The following is a 20615-nucleotide window of genomic DNA, read 5'->3' on the forward strand; positions in this document are numbered from 1 at the left end:
ACATTTATCTTGTGCATGAAGATGTGTGATCGTAGGGGAAATTTTGTATGGGAGCCACAGATTACCCTGCGGTTTAACTAAGAATGTGGCATCGCGAAGGGCATTATGGCAAGGGATGACTGTATGAGGAACTCTGAAGATAGGAATATCTAGGTTTTTTAATCATTTCCTTCACTTCAAATAATGGAGAGCAAAAGCAAAATAGCACAAGCATGATCATAATGAGTATAGATGTGTACTAATGCCAGACAGGCTTACTATTTGGTCCAAATATTATGGTTGCCAATTTTTTTAGTCAAAAGATTTATAAAGAAAATTTTAAAAAAGCTCATATGTTAAATCACTCACTTGCTTTCTTTGAATAGCTCTTCCTTCTCAGACTGTAAATTAACAAAGCTGAAACAAGATGAAAAACCAGTGAGCAACACTACATGTGGGGTCAAGGACATCTTCATTCATAACCATTCATGCTAATATTAGTCTAATATATACATTTAAAACAAGTTGATGACAAAATATTTCACTGAGACAAAAAAGTTCTAAACGGATGAAAACATTGCAAGTATATCCTTACCTTTCCTGCTTTTTCTTTAATTTTTCAGTTACCTGAAATTAAGAAAAAATATTAATATATTTTCATTTCTAGACTGTTCATATCAAAACATATTAACAGCTGAATTTCTTATATCAGCTCACACCCAGTCGGCCTTCTTGACCTATACGATTACAGTAAAATTCCACAAGAGATGTGTACTGGTTTTCTTACTGGCATATACTCATCACATGGTATCACTTTAAACAGAGCTTACTCTTTACATATACACAATAAGCAAGATCAAGAAGCAAGTCCTTTCTACAAAGAGTATGAATGTGAAAGCATAGAATTGCAAACTCACTTTTTCAGCTTCATCCTGGAGAGTAATCAACTGATCCTTGTACTTTTTCTAAAGAAGAAAGAAATATATACACAATGTAAGGGCAAAATATTTGACTTATGAGCTAGCATTGTTAATATTTGCATTATAAAAAGAACTTGCAAAAATAGATCAGCCCCTTCAACACCAATTCATCAAAGCTTCTGACATCCGAAAGAACCACCATGTAATGCCAGTCCAAGATACAAGTTCAGGACCTTGACCTTGACCTTGACCAGGATAATTTATTAAGGGTGAGTGAGTGAGTGAGTTTAGTTTTACGCCGCACTCAGCAATATTCCAGCTATATGGCGGCGGTCTGTAAATAATCGAGTCTGGACCAGACAATCCAGTGATCAACAGCATGAGCATCGATCTGCGCAATTGGGAACCGATGACATGTGTCAACCAAGTCAAGTGAGCCTGACCACCCGATCCCATTAGTCACCTCTTACGACAAGCATAGTCGCCTTTTGTGGCAAGCATGGGTTGCTGAGCACCTATTCTACCCCGGATCTTCACGGGTCTAATTTATTAAGATGAAACAATAACCAGGGTTTTACAAGTGAAACTGTAGCTGGCAGTGAATATTCAACAACAACAATAAGGTGGACTTGGCACCAATGTTTCACAGGATTTGTAACAGTACATGTGAAAACATGAAATACAACATCCATACTCATAACCTGGGAATTTGTAAGGATAATTTGCTGAAGATATGGCACTGAAGGTGTATATGAATCACTGAACCTACCTCACTAGATGTGAGCTGATCCCTCAGGATCTTCTTTTCCTCTGATTCTGTTTCCAGATTGAGCTTGAGTTCTGAAATGCAGGAGATAGAAACCTATTCATAATTCAGTTACACATTGTGAGACAACAGAAAAGGGGTCATATTTATGACATATAAACAAAACAGTGCAGCAAGCGAGTCCTGAATACATTACAAAAGTCTACTTACTGCTTAATTCTTCTGCTAAGTCCTCAACTCTTCTGTTTTCACCATTCTCAGGCCCTGAAACAGACATCTCTTCTTAAACAACAATCAGAATGTTTGATTTAGTAACTCAGTCAACATATTAACAGGAGCTGAAAGTGAGCAAACATATTAGGAGACAAATGCATTTATTTTTCATAGATAGCTCGGTTATCTATAGACTCAAAGATGTCAGATTCACTTCAATACGTTCAAATCTACAAATAAATTACATCTACATTGTGTTTACCCCCATTCAGGAATGACAAAAATAAATACACTGTACACACTTTTTGGTGTTAGCTAAGACATTGATTGAAGCAGAATTTGTAGAGGCCAATGTTTTGTGTGGGTAGTCTATCTGAATCAAGGAAACACCAATAATAGCCATTAAGCAACGCTTGGTGCTAAGTGTGCTTATGCATTTTTATAAGATCAGCATATTTTACTCTCATTTAAAACAGGCATTGAAAGTATGTAACACAGCAACTTTATACACCATGAAAAAGAAAATTACGAAAGTTTGTAAGGTTTAGTTCAATATTTCATATCACTATAATGTCAGATTCATAACGATCACTATGACTCAGAAAACATGATTTAACAATCAGCTATAGTCATTGGGGTCGGCTCCTTAGAGTGAGTCAGTGAGCGAGTGAGTGAGTATAGTTTTCCGCCGCACTCAACAATATTGCAGCTATACGCCGGCGATCTGTAAATAATCGAGTCCGGACCAGACGATCCAGTGATCAACACCATGAGCATCAATCTACGCAACTGGGATACGATGACATGTGTCAACCAAGTCAGTGAGCCTGACCACCCGATCCCGTTAGTCGCCTTTAGAGTGAGTGAGTATGGTTTTATGCCACTTTTAGCAATATTCCAGCAATATCACAACACTAGAAAAGGGCTTCGCACATTGTACCCTTGTGGGGAATTGAACCCTGGTCTTCAGCGGCATGAGCGAATGCTTTGACCATTAGGCTAACCCACCACCCATCGGCTCTTGAGAGAAACAGGAGGTATTTGGTGAGTACTTGACTGGAATCCTCACAGACCTTGTCACTACAACAATGTTATACTCACCATCTTGTACAGAAGTATTAACAGTGCCATCTGTGGCATCCTGTCCATCCACCTGGATGTCGTCTCTGGAAGAAAAGTTTAACATTCCTTTGTTTCTCTCTTGTTTTGGCTCCAGTTTAATGAGGAAAGAATATTTCAAATACAGGGGTGGAAATAACTTTAAAATTGCTAGTGTACTCCGGTACAGTGGCACATGTAAAATCACTTGCCCTAATAATTTTTCCACTATACCGTCCGTTTTCTTGTTGAATTTTTTAAATAAATAACATTATTAACATTGGAAAGTCAACTGGACACCGGTACAGCGTGATATACAATTTGCTTGCCCGACAGAAAAAAACACTGGACTCAGACGATTAATGAGTTATTTCCACCCCTGAAATAGCTGAATGTTTTAGAGGCTTAATACTTTAGTTTGTTTGTTGTTTAACACCCCACTCAGGAGTGATTAGCAGGAGAGTCTGCAGTGAGATATGGTCGTGTAGCAACAACAACTGTCTCTTTAAAAGTTGTTTGTTTGTTGTTTAATGCAGCACACAGCAATATTCCAGCTGTATGGCGGCAGTCTGTAAATAACTGAGTCTGGCCTAGACAATCCAGTGATCAACAGCATGAGCATCGATCTACGCAATTGGGATATGATGATATGTGTCAACCAAGTCAGCGAGCATGACCGACTGATCCCGTTAATCGCCTCTTACGACAAGCATGGGTTGCTGAAGACTAATTCTAACCTGGATCTTCACGGATGTGTAACTCTTTGTGAATGCCACAAGCACAGACATGATACTGACAAATAAAGGATAACAATTACGGCAACAGATATAACTGCACTAATATATACTGAACCACAAAAGAAATGTCGCACTGATAGTGGTTTCTTAAAGCACATATACTTTAATTCACTCTAATTAACAATCAAAACGGAGGACTGAGTTCAAACTTGACAATTTTGGTTAACACATTTTCAGGAATCACATTTAGAGTTCACACAAACAAAATCACCAAAACTGGTACCATTAGGATATCCCAAAGTCAGTGTTGTGTGTGACCTCTATGGGCATCGATGAAATCGTTGCATTGTCTGTACATGGAATGAATTAGCCAGTCGATGAAGGCCATAGGCACTTGGGTCCATACTCTGCGAAATGCCTGATCAAGTCCAGTCGCAGTTGTCAGCCTTGGTTGGAGGTCATTCAGTCTTCTTTGAATCTCGTCCCAAAGGTTTTCTACTGGACTTAAATTCAGACGGAGTGCAGGCTATTGGTGGGTTTGGATGCCATGTTGTCTTAGGAAGTCTTATGTTGCTCTGACAGTGTGGGCACAACCGTTGTCTTGCTGGAAGATGTGATTTCTGTAACGTCCAAAATGTGGTATAACATGGGGTCTTATGAGTTAATCAATATAGCGAGCAGCTGTCACGTCATTTACTCATCCTGGACCAAAATTCTGGAACACCACAGTGTCAACTAACTGGTTCAGACCGGTTGCACCCCACACTACGATGCTTGGACCAACCCACTAGTCTCTTTCAACAATACACTCATTGGAAAACGGTTCCCCACACCTTCACCATACCATCTCTCTGCCATCGACTGTCAAAACACAATATTGACTTTCATGAGACAACAGCACAGTTCTCCATTGTCGATAACGCCAATTTTGATGCTGAGTTGCCCATTGCAGTCGGTTTAGGCGGTGATGAGCGGTGAGGACAGGAACACGATAGGGTATCTGACAGCAGAGGTTTCTTCCGCGCAAACGTTGACGCACTGTATCGGCACTGATGGGTCTGTTGTTAGTCCCAATAGCATGGCGTGCTGTTTCCATCGCTCTGGGGAAGCGATCCTGCAGATGGTGGCGCACAATCTGTCGGTCTTGACGTAGCAATGTTACTGAATGTCACCTACTGCATGGACAGTCTTGGCTGCTGTTAGTGACCTGATACCACTCCTACAGTTGGAAGATTGTCCTAACATGAACATTAAAATGATTGGCTTCCCTCTGTGCAGTCTGGACAACTTGCAATCGTCCCAGGACTTGGTTCCTCTGATCTCCCGAAAGTCGTGGCATTGTGGTTGTGTCAAGTTAAAAATGATTTCAGGCGAGTTTGGGACTCGCTGTCATTGGTAGGGTTGTCACGACATGCACGTGCATTTTCATTTTCATGAATATCATACAGAACCTTTTACCATGTCTGCCTTTTTCGGTGCGTTTGGTCGATATGCCTTTTCATCAGAAAACACACAGATGTTGGTAATAACTGTCAATTTGGATTGAAAAACATTTTAAGAAAATGGTACAATCATAAAAAAAATACCACCTTGCAAGAACAAATTTTTGCATTTGGTTTTGAAAAGCAACGTTTCTTTTGTGGTTCAGTATACATACAAAAAATTTACTGAGAATTTCAAAACAATCATTTAACAGTCTGAATGTGAGAAGTCAATACCATGTTTAGCAGTAAATATACTAGTTCCAGAATACTAGTGTTGGGAATAGAAAACCAAATCCACTATCGATAACCGGAGGACTTGTGGTGAACGATTATCGATTATAATTGAAATATATATACATTTTAAATGCAATCACCAATTTTAAGGGTGTTTCCTCAGGTTTTCCTAAGTACTGTTTTTTGTATAACTAATACTGTCAAGAATGAAACTGGAAATGTAATTAAACAATAAAAGTGCTTAGAATGCTTACTGTCATTTTTCATTACTTGATTATTTATTGATATTTGCCACAGTAATGAATATGTAACTGTGCATAGCATTACGCTGTTGAGGACATGTTTGTTCATGAATATTCGTCAAGTTAATGGTTCATTCAAGTGTGTTATACTAAAAAACAAAATTCCGATTCATCGAAAAATGTAATTTTTAGAGTAAAATTGATATTTTATACTTATCCTGACTCATGCTTATTGCTTGTCTTCTTCTTCTTGCGAACATAGTGGAACACGTGTATCTCCCAATTGAAGTTCCCTTCAATTAAAAAATCACTAATTAGCACTCACCACGAGTTACCTCCCTTCGCGGGAACGAGGGCGCCACCTCAACCCATGTGCCTCACTCTCTCCTCATATACTGAGCCCAACACTTGAATTTTCAGGGAAATCCAAAGTGTTATGTGGGGAGGATGGGAGGCTTACCTCATGAGTCAGGATAAGTATAAAATATCAATTTTACTCTAAAATTACATATTTTTCCTTATCCTGACTCATGCTTATTGCTTGTAGAATCCATTGGAAAAGGAGGTGGGAATATATAATACTTTGGATTTTAATAATTGGTGATTTGAACTGTGATGATTGTAATAACCCTATGGGAACTTCATAAAGGCACTGAACTGATGAATTCCTGCTAACTTATCAGCTGCCATATAAAGGTTATTACAATTTACTTATTATGATAAAAGTATATATAACATTAATACAATGCTTAAGACTAATAGACTTAAGCTTGTTAATATGATAGCATAAACTCCTTAGAGTTTGTTAGCTAAAATACTTTTATGATATAAACATAGTACTGAGCTTAAGATATGATTAAACTTAAGCTAAATATATAATAGCAAAAACTCCTTAGAGTTTATTAGCTAATATACTTTTATGAAGTAAACATAGTACTAAGCTTAAGATATGAATAAAACTTAAGCTATATATATATATAGCAAAACTTCGTGAGAGTTTGTTAGCTAATATATTTTATGATATGAGTATAGTACTGTGCTTAAGATATAATTAACTTAAGCTACCTAAATAGCCAAAAAACTCTGTAGAGTTTGATAGCTATTACATTTTATAATGTAACCATAATGCTTAAGATATGATGAAACTTAAGCTAAATATATAATAGCAAAAACTCTTTAGAGTTTGTTAGCTAATATACTTATATGATATAAACATAGTACTGAGCTTAAGATATGAATAAACTTAAGCTACATATATAATAGCAAAAACTCCGTAGAGTTTGTTAGCTAATACATGTTATAATGTAACCATAATGCTTAAGATATGATGAAACTTAAGCTAAATATATAATAGCAAAAAACTCTTTAGAGTTTGTTAGCTAATATACTTATATGATATAAACATAGTACTGAGCTTAAGATATGAATAAACTTAAGCTACATATATATTAAGCAAAAACTCCGTAGAGTTTGTTAGCTAATATATTTTATGACATGAGTATAGTACTGTGCTTAAGATATGATTAACTTAAGCTACATATATAATAACAAAGCAAAACTCTGTAGAGTTTGTTAGCTATACATTTATAATGTAACCATAGTACTGAGCTTAAGATATGATTAACTTAAGCTAAATATATAATAACAAACTCTCGTAGAGTTGTTAGCTTATATATTGTATGATATAATAACCATAGTACTGAGCTTAAGATAATAAAAGAACTTAAGCAAAATATATATAGCATGTAGCTATTTAGTACTGTTATAAGATAAGTAGAAATCTGTAAGATTGACTTATCTTCTCCGAGGAACTGTCAACTGTTGTGCGAGGACCATGGGACCAATTGGTGGATACCTGAGACGTCCCGGTGGTGATATCTCTCAGATAGTGGTTGGCAAACACCATATCGGATCTCCAGAATTAACCCTCCATTATGGTATTTCAATAGCACTTGTCGTGTACAGCAAGTGTAGATGTTAGCTTCTAATATCATAAGGATTAGAAGCTCTTGGAGAGGGTCGAGTCCTGCAGTCTTGTAGGCACGAGTATGACAGTTCTGATCCAAAAAGGAGATAGTAGTACGTGAGACTTCAGTCTCATGATTTTGTCTTGATAGAGGAAATAAATCTCTTGAATTTTTCCCTCCTGTTTGGCCTCCGGTGGAGATATATTTTCAGTGCTCTTACTGGCCATCAGTGATAGATTCATTGTATCATGGGGTCCAAGTATATCATCAAAGCGTGTTCATAAACCTCACTTGTGAGGTGTTGGAGCACTATATTCAGATCCCAAGTTGGAGCGTGAAACTTCCGTTTTAATCCTCCAATCGGAAAGCTCGTGAGCAAGGCAGCAGTAACTGGGTTTAAGGTTAACTTGACTTCCGCTTCTCAGTTATGACAGAGCTATTGCTGCAAGATAGGTGGACAAGTTGAGCCTTTTAAAATCTTAGTATGACGTGAGATAACATAAGTAGTCAGCCACTTGAGGATGAGTAGCATATCTAGCTGTAAATCCTTCCTTTGCAGCATAATTGACAAAACTGTGCCATTTGTCATCATTATAAGTTGCAAGTTGAGTTACGCGAGGGCAAGCTAGACTGCTTTGTCGCTCTGGCTGAATAACTTGTTATTCAGACACGCCTTGATACAATCCATACGTGAAGTTGGAATATATCAGGCTTTCCGTGCGCTTGTTTGGTGTCGCGGATGTATAAACAGATTCGAGCACTCTGTAAGATGTAGTATTGGTTGTCCGATTTCTTGAATAAGAGTTGAAACCACGCTCGCTGGTCAGTAGGCCGCACGCAACAAATTCAGATGGAGGCTCTGGCGTTTGACTGATTTTGAGTAAACTTGTGAGATTAACGCTGGTGGAAAAGCGTGCACGGGTTGAGTCCTTCCCACGACATATGCTTAGATGCGCCTGTTGCCAATGCTAGTGGGTCTGGAACTGGCGATCTGAATGTTGTCAGTTGTTTGTTGAATCGAGTGGCAAAATAGGTCTATTAGTGTAGTTCCTATTTCTTTGATAATTTGAGTGAATATCACTGTATGGAGCATTCATTCTGTATGATGGTATGTGTGGCGAGAGAGCGCCTGCTACTATCACATTCTTTGCTCTTGGAATGTGATATGCTCTGACATGTATGTTGAGATTGTCGATTAAATCGAACAATTGAAAACATAGAGTCGATCACGCTCGGGACCTGGTTGAGAGCTTAGTTTGTTCACATAAACGCCACTGTCGAATTGACTGTGTGAATCATCCACTGGGTATACTGTAGTAAGTTGCTCCAGTGCATTAAGGCGTTTATTACTGCTTGCATCTCTAGCAGATTTATGTGTAATTTGCTCTCTTGATTGCTCATAGCCCTGATGCCGTCCTGTTGGCAAGATGGGCTCCCCAACCTTGTAGTGACACATCTACGTAGAGAAGTGTTATCGATTCCAGCTCTATTAACGAGACGCCTATTCAAACATTCGATCTCTTGGTCCACCATAGTAGATGAGGTTTGACCTGAACCGGTTAATTGAACGGTAGAGATTCGTCTAGATGATGACTTGTAACGGATGTAATTGTAGTCTGCCTCTGCCTGTCATGTCTTGAGCTGAAGTGCGTAACCCCAACAGGCTCTGCCACTGTCGTAGTGGTAGCGGAGATAGTAAGGCTTGTGGAAATGACTGTTGGATCTTGATCCATGGTCCTCCGGTACAATTATACGATTCTGCGCCGTTACAAATCAAAAACCTAGAATTAGCAGATCTTGCGAAGGTTCTAGGTCCAACTTAAGTAGGTTTACTAACCATCTAGTTGTGTTAGTAGCTTGATGATGAATTCAACTGTAGTCTGAGACGTTATGGATTTGGATCCACTTGTATCCCGTCGTCGAGGTAAATTCGCTGCGAAGTCCTTGACGATGTAGGTGCACAACCAAGGGTGACTGCCATCGTTGAACTTTATGTAAAATACCGCCTGACTGCCGTGCCCTCGTCCTTACTTGACAGGGGAGGTCTCTAACCTCAAGAAGGCAGCCCAATCATGAAGGTTCAGATTAGCTGGACTGTAAGGAGGCTTGCTCGTTCACTGATATATTGTTGTCACTTGCAACCTATGTCTTGAACTGTGAACTATGATCGACCTCTTCATGTGAGGCGTTGTCCATCGCCAGTCCAATCAGAACAAGGCATTTTGATTCTGTAGAGTACCCGGCTGTGATGTCACCGGTGTAGCAGGAAAAGGAACCTTGTATAATATAGTGCTGACGTTGATATTAGAACAATCGCCGGTCTTCCCGTAGCTTCCGAAGTTACCCGAGTGACCACGTGTTTCGAGGGTTAATGGTAAGCCAGCGAAACCTCTCGCCGAAATACCTCACTCTGTAATATTAATGCTGGGTAGGTTATTTTCCAGGCTGTTGTGAAAGTAACTTCAGTCTTGAAGATAATTCCGACTTCCTTATATAAGGTTCAATAAAACAAGTTGTCAGCTTGTAGACTGTTAAAGCTGAACTTGTTGTACATATTTCTTTTCTCAGGAAATCGCTGGACGATTATGAGTTTTACTCGCTGTAACAAGGCTGCTGTTCAATTTCGTTATTGAATTGTCTGCAGATCTGGCGTAATGGTCACGCGATGTAGATAATCGATCGTAGTCCGGGATTGCATACCTAGCAATCTATAATGAATTGTTGATTCCTGTGAAGGTCTACTTAAACGCTGTTGATGCCCCTTGATGTAGGTAGTCGGCTTGAAGATCCTTAATTAGGCTCTTCATCTGTTGATAAAATGATACAGCGACGTTCTGTGTTGTAAATAGCCTGTGCAATTGTCTTCGTAGGCTTGTAGACGGCATATGGCATACAGTTGATAGACAACTCATGCGATGTCTTGAACGGACTGGACGAAAGTGGCTATATATGGCGAGTGGCTAGTATATGGAGACCTTGGAGGAGACTTCCTCGGCGAACTGCTGAACGCCGGGACTTAGCGAAGATCTCGAAGTATCCCTTCTAGATCTTCTTGGTGAAGTAGACTTGGAGTCACTTAGCCTTCGCGACCTTTGCGAAAGTATCGAGTCAGAGTCCGATCAATATATGAGCGCTTGCTTCGCGAACGACCTCTGTGTTCTACAGGGTGTGGGCTCGGCGCTCTTCTCCTTCCGATGTCCCTCGCGAACTGGTGAGGCTCTAGCTCCTTCGCTGAGGCGGCCTGGGACTTCCTTAGCGAAGTGTCTAGAGTCTGATCAATATATGAGCGCTTGCTTCGCGAACGACCTCTGTGTTCTACAGGGTGTGGGCTCGGCGAAGCGCTCCTTCTCCGCGATGTCCCTCAATATATCAGCGCTTGCTTCGCGAACGACCTCTGTGTTCTACAGGGTGTGGGCTCGGCGAAGCGCTCCTTCTCCGCGATGTCCCTCGCAACTAGTGAGGCTCTAGCTTCTTCGCGAGGCGCCTGGGACTTCCTTAGCGGTGTTCGCTCACGGCTGGGTTGCCCTTCGCGGAGGCGCGTTTGTGGGCTCTGGGGCCCTACGTGAAGCCAAGGCCGGCTCTGGGGCCCTGTATGACTTATTATGGGTTGGGCTCTGGGGCCCGTGGCTCTGGGGCCTCTGTAAACCGTAACGGTCGTCCATCAGTCTCATGATTTGGTTGACCAGGTCGTCTGGAGATGGTCTGCGCTTGCGTTGAGGTGTCCCTCTCTGTGATAGTGGCGGGACCCTCAGTTATAATCTCCGGCGCCAGCGTGAGGCATCTCTGGTTGCATGTTGATCTGCGCTGAAGTGACGGTAGCCGATACTAGTCACTTCTTATGACGCACATCTGGAATGATAATCGGAATGTCATCATCATATAAACATAATTCTGAATATCAGAAGCAAAGTTTTTTAGTAGCCCGTGGATTTCCCTTGACGCAAGCTGTAGACCTGGGGTTCAGAGCGACGCGTTGAGACGACGTGGAAGCTCTTCTAGTCTTAGACTGTGATGAAGGAACGTCCTGGGATGCAGGTAAGCTTCTAGGATATATAGCGGACTGCGTCCCACGCTTATCCCCCGAAGGTAACCCAGGATATATCTGACTCCGATCTATTAGCCATGACTGAAGATTGTTTCCGAGATTTATCTGCCTTCCGTCTCAAAACGGAACATAAATATTTATCAAAGGCAGAAATTGGTAAATTAATACATAATTTACAACGAGAAACAGTAGAACATGGAGAAATGCAACTAGGGCATTTTAAATGTGGATCGGTAGCGGAATAACGTAGTTTACAACCTGTGCAGATTCTCATTAACATAAACTGTTGAACAAACACGGCGAACCGTGAATAAAACAGCAGAAACACGACTAATAATCAATGCAAGTTGAATAAGGCTACTAGTTACACCTCTATAAATGAATATAAGAGGTACTAAACTAAATATAAATAAAGGATATAGTGTGTCGGGAGACACAGGTGCTCTCACGTCCAGCTCACTGGGCGAAGAAGGAGAGAGTGAGGCACATGGGTTGAGGTGGCGCCCTCGTTCCCGCGCTTGTGTAAGGGAGGTAACTCGTGGTGAGTGCTAATTAGTGATTTTTTAATTGAAGGGAACTTCAATTGGGAGATACACGTGTTCCACTATGTTCGCAAGAAGAAGAAGACAAGCAATAAGCATGAGTCAGGATAAGGAAAAATTTTGTTTTTTACAATCGATAATTATTTTAAATCCCTCTTTCGATCGATTTTCGATTTTATTTTCAATCATCGGAACACCACTACACAATACTGTGACAAGTTTTGATTTCGCATGATCTGCATCACAAAGATCATATGACTAACTAACATATAACCAAATAACATATGACACTCATGATTGACTAAATAACATATGACACTCATGAATGACTAAATAACATATGGCACTCATGAAATATTTATTACAATGGTAGCTCCAACTTCGAACTACAAATCATGGTCTTTCTTCTCCTAAGTCATCTGATTATTCCGAATCAGCTCAAAATACATCAAACCACCAACACAAGAATGTAACACTCTCTGTGTTTCTTAATGTACTTGGCAGAACATATATGGCTCCTTACCTGTTGGCTTCATCGCCCGTCGGAGCTTCTCGCACACCGGTCACGTGACCAGAATCTGACATCCCTTGGCTCAAGAGCTGCTCATATTTTTCCTGTGCGGCTGTTCAAACATGGAAAGATACAGAAGAAATATTGACATATTGCATTATGCAATAAAGAGAAATACAAGATAATATTACAATATACATAGTTCCCTGAATTAAATCTGTACTTGAAGCATCAGAGAAGGTTGAGTGAATGTAGTGTAGCATTTCTGAGTGGTCCCAAATGCGGTGGTAAAAACTGTAATATTGCTATACAGTCAAATCCTGATGAGTCGAATGCCGGTGTCTCGAATATTATGCATAACTCGAAGTACCTGTCGGTCCTGACCATTCCCTGTTCTAGTTGTCATCATTTGAATACCGGTTACACGAATTCGTCTCATAAATACACACAATGACTCGAGAAGGAAATTTGGTCCCATGAGATTCAAACAACAGCAATCTTGTATACATAAGCCGAAGTAAGCTAATCAGACTGGAACTGATAAGGTGCCCCTATTAGTGATATGGAAATCATTAGATAAACAAATGCTTAGGCGGAGGAATTAGGACTGGATCATCTTTTTTTCTACCCTCATAGACATACCTTTGTCTCGAATACATTGTTAAAGTCGAATTTATTACTTGGTCCCCAGCGATTCGACGCCTAGGGATTTGACTGTATGTCCTATGATGCTCCAAGTCAATACACTGTGACAGTATATGCCCACCTGTCAGATTCTTCTGCAGTACTGCATTCTGGGCCTGTAACCTTCTCACTTCATCCTCTAGTGCTGGGTCACTTTCCTTCTGGGTAGAGTTATCTCCCCCTGATTGTGTCTTTTCAACTGCTTCTTTTTCCAATTCTTCATTTCTGGCTACCAGCTGCAAAGTTATGTAGTCTGTGACTAAATCACCAGTATCAAGTCTGAGTCTAGTAAAAACTGTACATTCTAGAAAACAGGTCCATATGACCACCACTAAAAACTACTGAAAGTAATACAAAAATACAAATATGAAACAGACTGGAAATATATTACCAATTTACTACACTGGAATTAAAGATGTGTACATAGTGTACAATAGAAGTTCAGCTCTGATATATTTCTTCCAGTTCATGTCTTACTCTGTCCATGAATCATTAACGCAACGACATCTGGGCCAAATATAAATTATTATTGTGGATTTCACTGTTTTCAGGCCAAGAAGTAGGGAAATCAACTCAGAGTACCCCCATAATTAAAGTCTTTCGACTAGTTATCGGGCCAGTCTCTGATTTGAAACAGCCCTCAAAACCCCATCACATAGAGGGGAGAAGGACACTAAATCAGGTGCCTATTCTCGAAAGTGTCCCAGCTAAGACAGATCCTTACTAGTTAGGACAGGAGTTATGACATCCTACTGTTAGGATAAGACCCATTCTCGAAATGATCCTGTCTCTGTCCTAACTTGAGCTACCGATCCTAGCTAGGATAGCGAGCTCTTCAGAAGGTGAGATAGAAAAACATTAATTAAGTTGGGGATTCCCCTAAATATCACTTAGGAAATATACAGGAGTTACTTCCCCTATCAAGTTGGCTTTGACATTGAAATTTCACGGCAATGTGACAGTAAAGTTGTGATTAAAAAGGCCGAGAATAGGTAAGAACTGAACAAATCTCTTTTGTAGATCTAAAGAATATGTGCATTGCAAAAAGTGTGTATATTCATTACCAATACATTGATATTGTATACACAAAAAACTCTTCTTAACTCATCAAAACTGTGTGCTGTTGTAAATTCAAATGTAATTTAGGCGAGTTATTTTGTTTGACAACGTCAAAATTGGTGAACAAACAAGAACCACACCATGTTGACTTCCACTAAGATAGACTTAGGACAAGTCACAACCTATCCTAGTATTTGTCCTAAGTTAGGATATCCTAGCGCTAGGATATTTTTCGAGAATAAGGTAGGACACCTATCCCAGACCCTAGGAGGAAAGTTAGGATATCCTAGGGCTAGGATCCTTTCGAGAATAGGGGCCCTGAAAGCTCACAAGTTTCAAGGTTCAGTACCAAAACAACACCACATGACTTCCACTACTTACCAAAGTTAGGTCAAAATGATGTGCTAGGGTACTTATGAGCCAGAATGCAACGAAATCCATAGAAATCGGAAAAGTCTCACTACACTGATGTAATTGGTCCGTGGAGTAGAGGTCAGTATGCGAGAAACACTTCAACATCGCAAAAACGACAAGCTAACAATCTGCAAATCTGTATAGGGACAAATTGCAATATCTCAATAACAAGCATTGTCACTAAGGTGACATAGTCCCCCTCAGTAAAGGTTGTAATTTAAGATGAAGTTAAATGTCAACAAAAGCATGACCAGTCAACCTGCAACTTCTCAAGATGATGCTTTGTGTCAAATATGAAGAAAATACAGTGAATCTTTTATGAGATGTCTCGCTGACAAGGTGAACATGTAGGTTAACAAACTGAAATATTCTGATATGTGTCACTGTGACCTTGAAGAATACATGAAGGTCACTAAATTCAACTGGACCTTGCACCTTCCCTAGATGAAGCTTGGTTTCAAATATGAAGAAAATACAGTGAATGGTTCTCGAGATATCTCACTGACAAGCTTTAATATGCAGGTTAACATGATGAAATCTTCAAAGTATCGTTGTGACCTTGAAATTACGTGAGGGTCACCAATATCAACTGGACCCTGCACCTTCCCTAGATGAAGCTTGGTGTCAAATATGAAGAAAATCAAGTTAACAGTTCTTGAGATATCTCGCTGACAAGAATAAAACGTAAAAGTCCCCTTGAGACCTTGAAATGAAGGTCAAGGTCACCAAACCTGACTGCGACCTTTCACATACTGTGATGAACATAGGTACCAAGGGGCATCTTGGAGATCTGAGATCGTGAATGCGGATCGGCAAGGTGAATTGGTTCCACCATGTGAATCGGTTTGGTGAATCGATTCGGGTGTGTGAATCAGTTTGAAGTGCTGAATCGATTGGGTGATAAAATCCGTCTTGAACAGGTGAAACGGTTCTGTCGTGTGAATCGATTCGGCGTGGTGAATCAATTCGGTTGTGTGAATTGATTTGGTGTGGTGAATCTGTACGATCTCTGTTCAGTCAGCAGAAAAAGGGTACCAGGTGGAATAAGTCATGTGACCAAAATCTTCAAGTCAGTCACAGGCCTTAGAGTAATCCGGAGAAACAAGTCAGATTGTCGTGCTTAAAGCATGCCACTCCGTAGTGAGGAATTCAGCGCATCACAAATGCCCTGAATACTAAGATCGTGTTGAAAACTGGTATAGTTCGACAAATGTGGTCATATCTAGATGCAAGTTCACGATCCTAGATAAGGATGTAAAAATACAGTGTTGACAAATGCCGATCCTTCATGTAGAATATAATAAATAGATCATCTGGTATCCTGCTCTAAGTCACTGTAGGTGGTCGTCGAACCAAGCGATCACGTGTGTCAAATCAACCAAAACAATTCCTGCATCTTAAAGGCAGCTGGCATAGTCCGAACTATGAAAACAAAGACGAGGTTCAATGTGGGTTGAGCGTTTTGGGAGGCATCCCAGACAGAAGTAGGGTAGGCTCTGACGAACCAGTAGGCTGGGAAGATGTGCCGTGTTGGAAGTAGCATGAGACAACATTGGGGATTTGCCAAATGGTAGGCCAGGTCCAGGGAACAGATGATTTGACGAATGCTAACAGTTCGATGAATGCTGACGGTTCAGTGATCTTGAACAAAAAAAATTGTTTCACACTGTGAACAAATTTACGCTACTTAGGATCAACTACCCATGATATATTTCTTATGTTAACTTTCACAATAAGTCCACACAGTAGTGCGACAAGAAAGAGAATGATCACTCTGAGGTAGTCACGTGGGTAGGTAGGGGAGCGTGTTGCACACTTCATGAGGGACTAGGCAGCTGTCCTAAAAGGAGAGCAGCTTGGAGAACACAGGCATATGGACAAGAGAGGCCTACAGGGAAAAGTTTACATTCATTCCACGCAGTGTCTAAGCAAGAGAGAGAAGTGCTAATCATGAGATAGGATCAGTTTAAAAATTATATATATTCAGAGACTAAGCGTTAGTCTAGTGACAAGAGGATAATTCAGGACTTAAATTTGACTCTTTTCCATACTGTGGAGAATTCCTGCTGGAATCTGATTCTAAAGCCGCATATAGTGTTACTTACTGCAGAGAGTTCTTGCATGAGAGTCTGGTTCTGAAGCCGGAACTCCTCTTCCTGACTCTGGAGCTTTCTCTGGAGTCCATCACTCTCCTGGAGAAGCAGCTCTACCTCCTACAACATCAACAGTAATTATTCTAAATTCATCCTTGCCCTAGATTGTCATGACTATCTATACACAATTTTTCAAGTGGAATATCACAATATTTGCAATAGATAAAATTATTGACAGGATTTTGAAGGGGCAGCACTGCTAGGAAAGTTTTAATTGTATACATAGAAATACCAGGTACAGTGAAACCTGCCAACACCGGCACCTGTCTAATCCGGCACCCTGTCTAAACCGGCATTTTATTTCGGTCCCGTGGGGTGCCGGTTTAGACAGGTTTCACTGTAATTATTTCAAGAAATAGCGGTGACCATGTTTTTGGTCAAAGGACTGTTGCATGAATTCATGCATATGATGTTTTGTTAGTTTGTTGTTTAACACCATACTCAGCAACATTTCACCTATATGAGGGCAGTCGTCTCTTATAACAAGCATGGGTTGCTGAAGACCAATTAGAATCTGGATCTTTAACATCTTTACCAGAGACAGACAGATCTTTGTGAACAAGAAGTACTGAGAAAGGATCTTACCTTAGCTTTCTTGCTCTTGTTGATTGCCTGCCAAAGACAAATAAGATTTGTGAAAGATGACATACCAGTAGTATCAATTACAGAATATCTGACAGTTTCAAAATGAACACAAATTTGCATATATGGCATTAAACATTACCTTGTTGGCTTTAATCAGTTCTTTCTCCAGTGCTTCATTTTTCTCAGCTGAATTTATGAGCTCTGTAACACAAGACATGCACAGTTTAACAGTTTCACAAGTCTTTTACAACCTTATCCTTTGCCTTTTGAAAAGCAATGATTATGAATTTTGTTTCAACTTTACAAGTAATTAGGCAGTCTCCATGGAGTCCCCAGTCAGAAGAAACAGTCAGAAAATATTTGCATATTATTAACAATCATACTGCACTTCATAACTTATGTTAACTCTTTGAAAAAGTGTCTTGTCGTACACGAAAAAGAAGGCCAGTTATTGTGAAAGCATTTAACACTAACTTTCTCATTACACTCTTATCTATTAATTTAAAAAGCGATTTCCCAACATAAGAAAAGACAACATTCCAAATTTAGGGCAAACCAATGTTGTTGTTGCTTGTCATTGACACTTTGAACAAAATCTTAGAAAAAACCTTTTAACAGAAACACTGAATCATTATCTTACAGAACATGTTAAATGACTTCAGCATTGACATAAATTGTCCAAATGTTCTCTAGATATTATTAAAAATATTATGTTAATTATGTAGATACCTCTCTCTATTTTCTTCAATTTGCCCTCAAATTCATAGTTTGTTGTCCTCAGCTCTATCAGCTGAAGCTGAAAAAGATCATGTTGAATATTACAAGCATCATTTCAAACATGTTTGTTCGTTATTAACACTGTATTCAGCAATATTCCAGCTATATGACAATGGTCTGTAAATATTCAAGTCTGGACCAGACAATCCAGTGATTGACATCATGAGCATTGATCTACACAAGTAGAATACCATGACATGCATCAACCAAGTCAGCAAGCCTGACCGCCTGATCTAACAAGCATGGGTTGTTGAAGGCAAATTCTAACCCGGATCTTCACAGGATTTCATTCAAACTGCCATCAATTGGCAATTTGGCCCTCAGGTAGAGTTAAATGAATGATGTAACATATGTTATATTTGGAATTACACTTTCTTAGTAAAGTACAGATTCTAGTACTTTTGTTGGATTCAGTCACATCCAGTATTGGAACCCACACCCTCAGAGTCAGGCACCTAATCGCCAGCACACAAAGTCAGATGCCTAGCCCGCTCAGCCACTGTGACTTTCAAAAATGGAGGTCAGACAACTGGTAGGCTAGACAACAGACTTTGTGTACCCCTCTGATAAGTGTAAATTGGCACAGCTCCCATGTCTGAAAGCTATGAATACACAATGCCATTTAGAAAGAATGATGATGATCAATGATTCTTCCACAAATCCAATTCGAAATAGATCTACTTTGAAAGGAAATATAGTAAGTATCATAAATGGATCAGTTGCAATGACAAGTGGATCATTAGCAATAACAGCACAAGCAATGCGAAAATATAAATATACCTTCATAATAAAGGTAATAACACCATACAGAACCGTAGCCTAAATTCATGGATAACCTTGATTTGTGGATCGCAGCAATTATCAACCTATCTAGTAAATAAAGTCTTGTATGACGTCATGAAGCAGTACTTCTGATGTGCATACAATGCCACGCCTTGCTGACAAAAATATTCGGAATTTCTGCATTACACGTAAATGCACAAAATCTCATTGTCCAGCACTGAGATATATAGCGCAAAATCACTAATGCCACCAATACCAAATTTTATTCTTACAAAATGCCAAATAAAAGGTACTGTTAGCACCAACCTTCTCACATCTCGTTGTCTGCTTTCCTAGGTGTCAATACTTACTGCAATGGGCTGTCGTAGATAGTGATATAAAGTAACCAGCTACGTAATCCACGAAACAAGGTGACATCACATTTTGTGGGCACATGAATGGGTGATGATCGCAAATGGCTTCGGTAAACAAACATTTCACGAGTGGAATATTAGGCACTTTCAATTTGCTGAATCAATGAATAAAAATAATCTGTGATCATACAAAATGAAATCATGCATTTAAAATATTATTTTCGCCACAACTTCCCTATATCCATGAATCAAGGTTACGCTAGTGTACAAACTGCAAGATTTGAGTCATGTTGTATGTGTCTGAGTTTCAAGGAAACTGTCATTAAAATCACCAAAGATTTTACGGAAATTGGTAGTGATATCGAAGAATGTGCAATCAAAAACTGATAAAATAATGAAAATGTCCTGTCTCCATCAAAATAAAATTTTCGTGCAGTTTGACAGCCTATGCCACGCCTACTCCAGATTTAGATGCTCTATGAACAAATCTTCCTTCACCGTCACCCGGAGTGTTCTGGCAAATTGCCCAGCTTTGATCATGATTTTGTGCGGACATGTACAGTGATGTAGTTCAGCGGAATGCACTTGTATACGTAATGAAAGGGTTTCCACAGTCTATACCTTAAATCACCAGTGATCATGCGATTTACAAAAATAAACTACATTTTCAGAAATTTAGAATGGCAAAAGGTTGAGATTGAGCATCAGCATAACGCAAACATGTCTCTAAATAATGTAAAAGTTTCTTGACAGTTTTATCTGTTACTGCTACTGCACACGTTCGAAGAAGAAAGTTAACACGGTACCTGCATACGATGAAACTCTTCTTCTGACAAGGCAGACGCCATTTTGCTGCTGCCAATGTTTTCATCTGAAACCGAGGCTACTGGTTTATGTAAAATAGGAACTGGCATTATATTATATCAAACATTGAATGATATGAAGAGGTTATATAACAAAGTGTTGGAATTGTTCACGCATATTTCAACAAATATAAAAGCAAATTAAATGTGTTAATACAAAAGAAACATGTACGTATCTGTGTAATAATAATTATCTTAATATATAT

General features: G+C 39.6%; 1 protein-coding gene across 1 annotated transcript in view; it reads right to left on the reverse strand.

Annotated features, from left to right (window-relative positions):
- LOC124283304 (GRIP1-associated protein 1-like) overlaps nt 1-20419 on the reverse strand; it is a 104220-nt gene extending 83801 nt beyond the window's left edge. Inside the window, exons 1-13 of the mRNA XM_046719338.1 lie at nt 20353-20419; nt 18363-18429; nt 17773-17834; nt 17634-17660; nt 17001-17108; nt 13505-13658; nt 12751-12850; nt 2980-3044; nt 1876-1929; nt 1669-1739; nt 897-944; nt 575-606; nt 349-396 (exon numbers count right to left, since the gene is read on the reverse strand). Of these exons, the coding sequence (XP_046575294.1) occupies nt 349-396; nt 575-606; nt 897-944; nt 1669-1739; nt 1876-1929; nt 2980-3044; nt 12751-12850; nt 13505-13658; nt 17001-17108; nt 17634-17660; nt 17773-17834; nt 18363-18429; nt 20353-20394 (878 nt within the window). The 5' untranslated portion in view covers nt 20395-20419. The remainder of the gene's footprint in view (nt 1-348; nt 397-574; nt 607-896; nt 945-1668; nt 1740-1875; nt 1930-2979; nt 3045-12750; nt 12851-13504; nt 13659-17000; nt 17109-17633; nt 17661-17772; nt 17835-18362; nt 18430-20352) is intronic.
- Between the last annotated feature and the right edge of the window lie 196 nt (nt 20420-20615).

The sequence above is a fragment of the Haliotis rubra genome, unplaced genomic scaffold (assembly GCF_003918875.1).
Source record: "Haliotis rubra isolate DU_JTF1 unplaced genomic scaffold, ASM391887v1 Scf312, whole genome shotgun sequence".
Taxonomy (NCBI): domain Eukaryota; kingdom Metazoa; phylum Mollusca; class Gastropoda; order Lepetellida; family Haliotidae; genus Haliotis; species Haliotis rubra.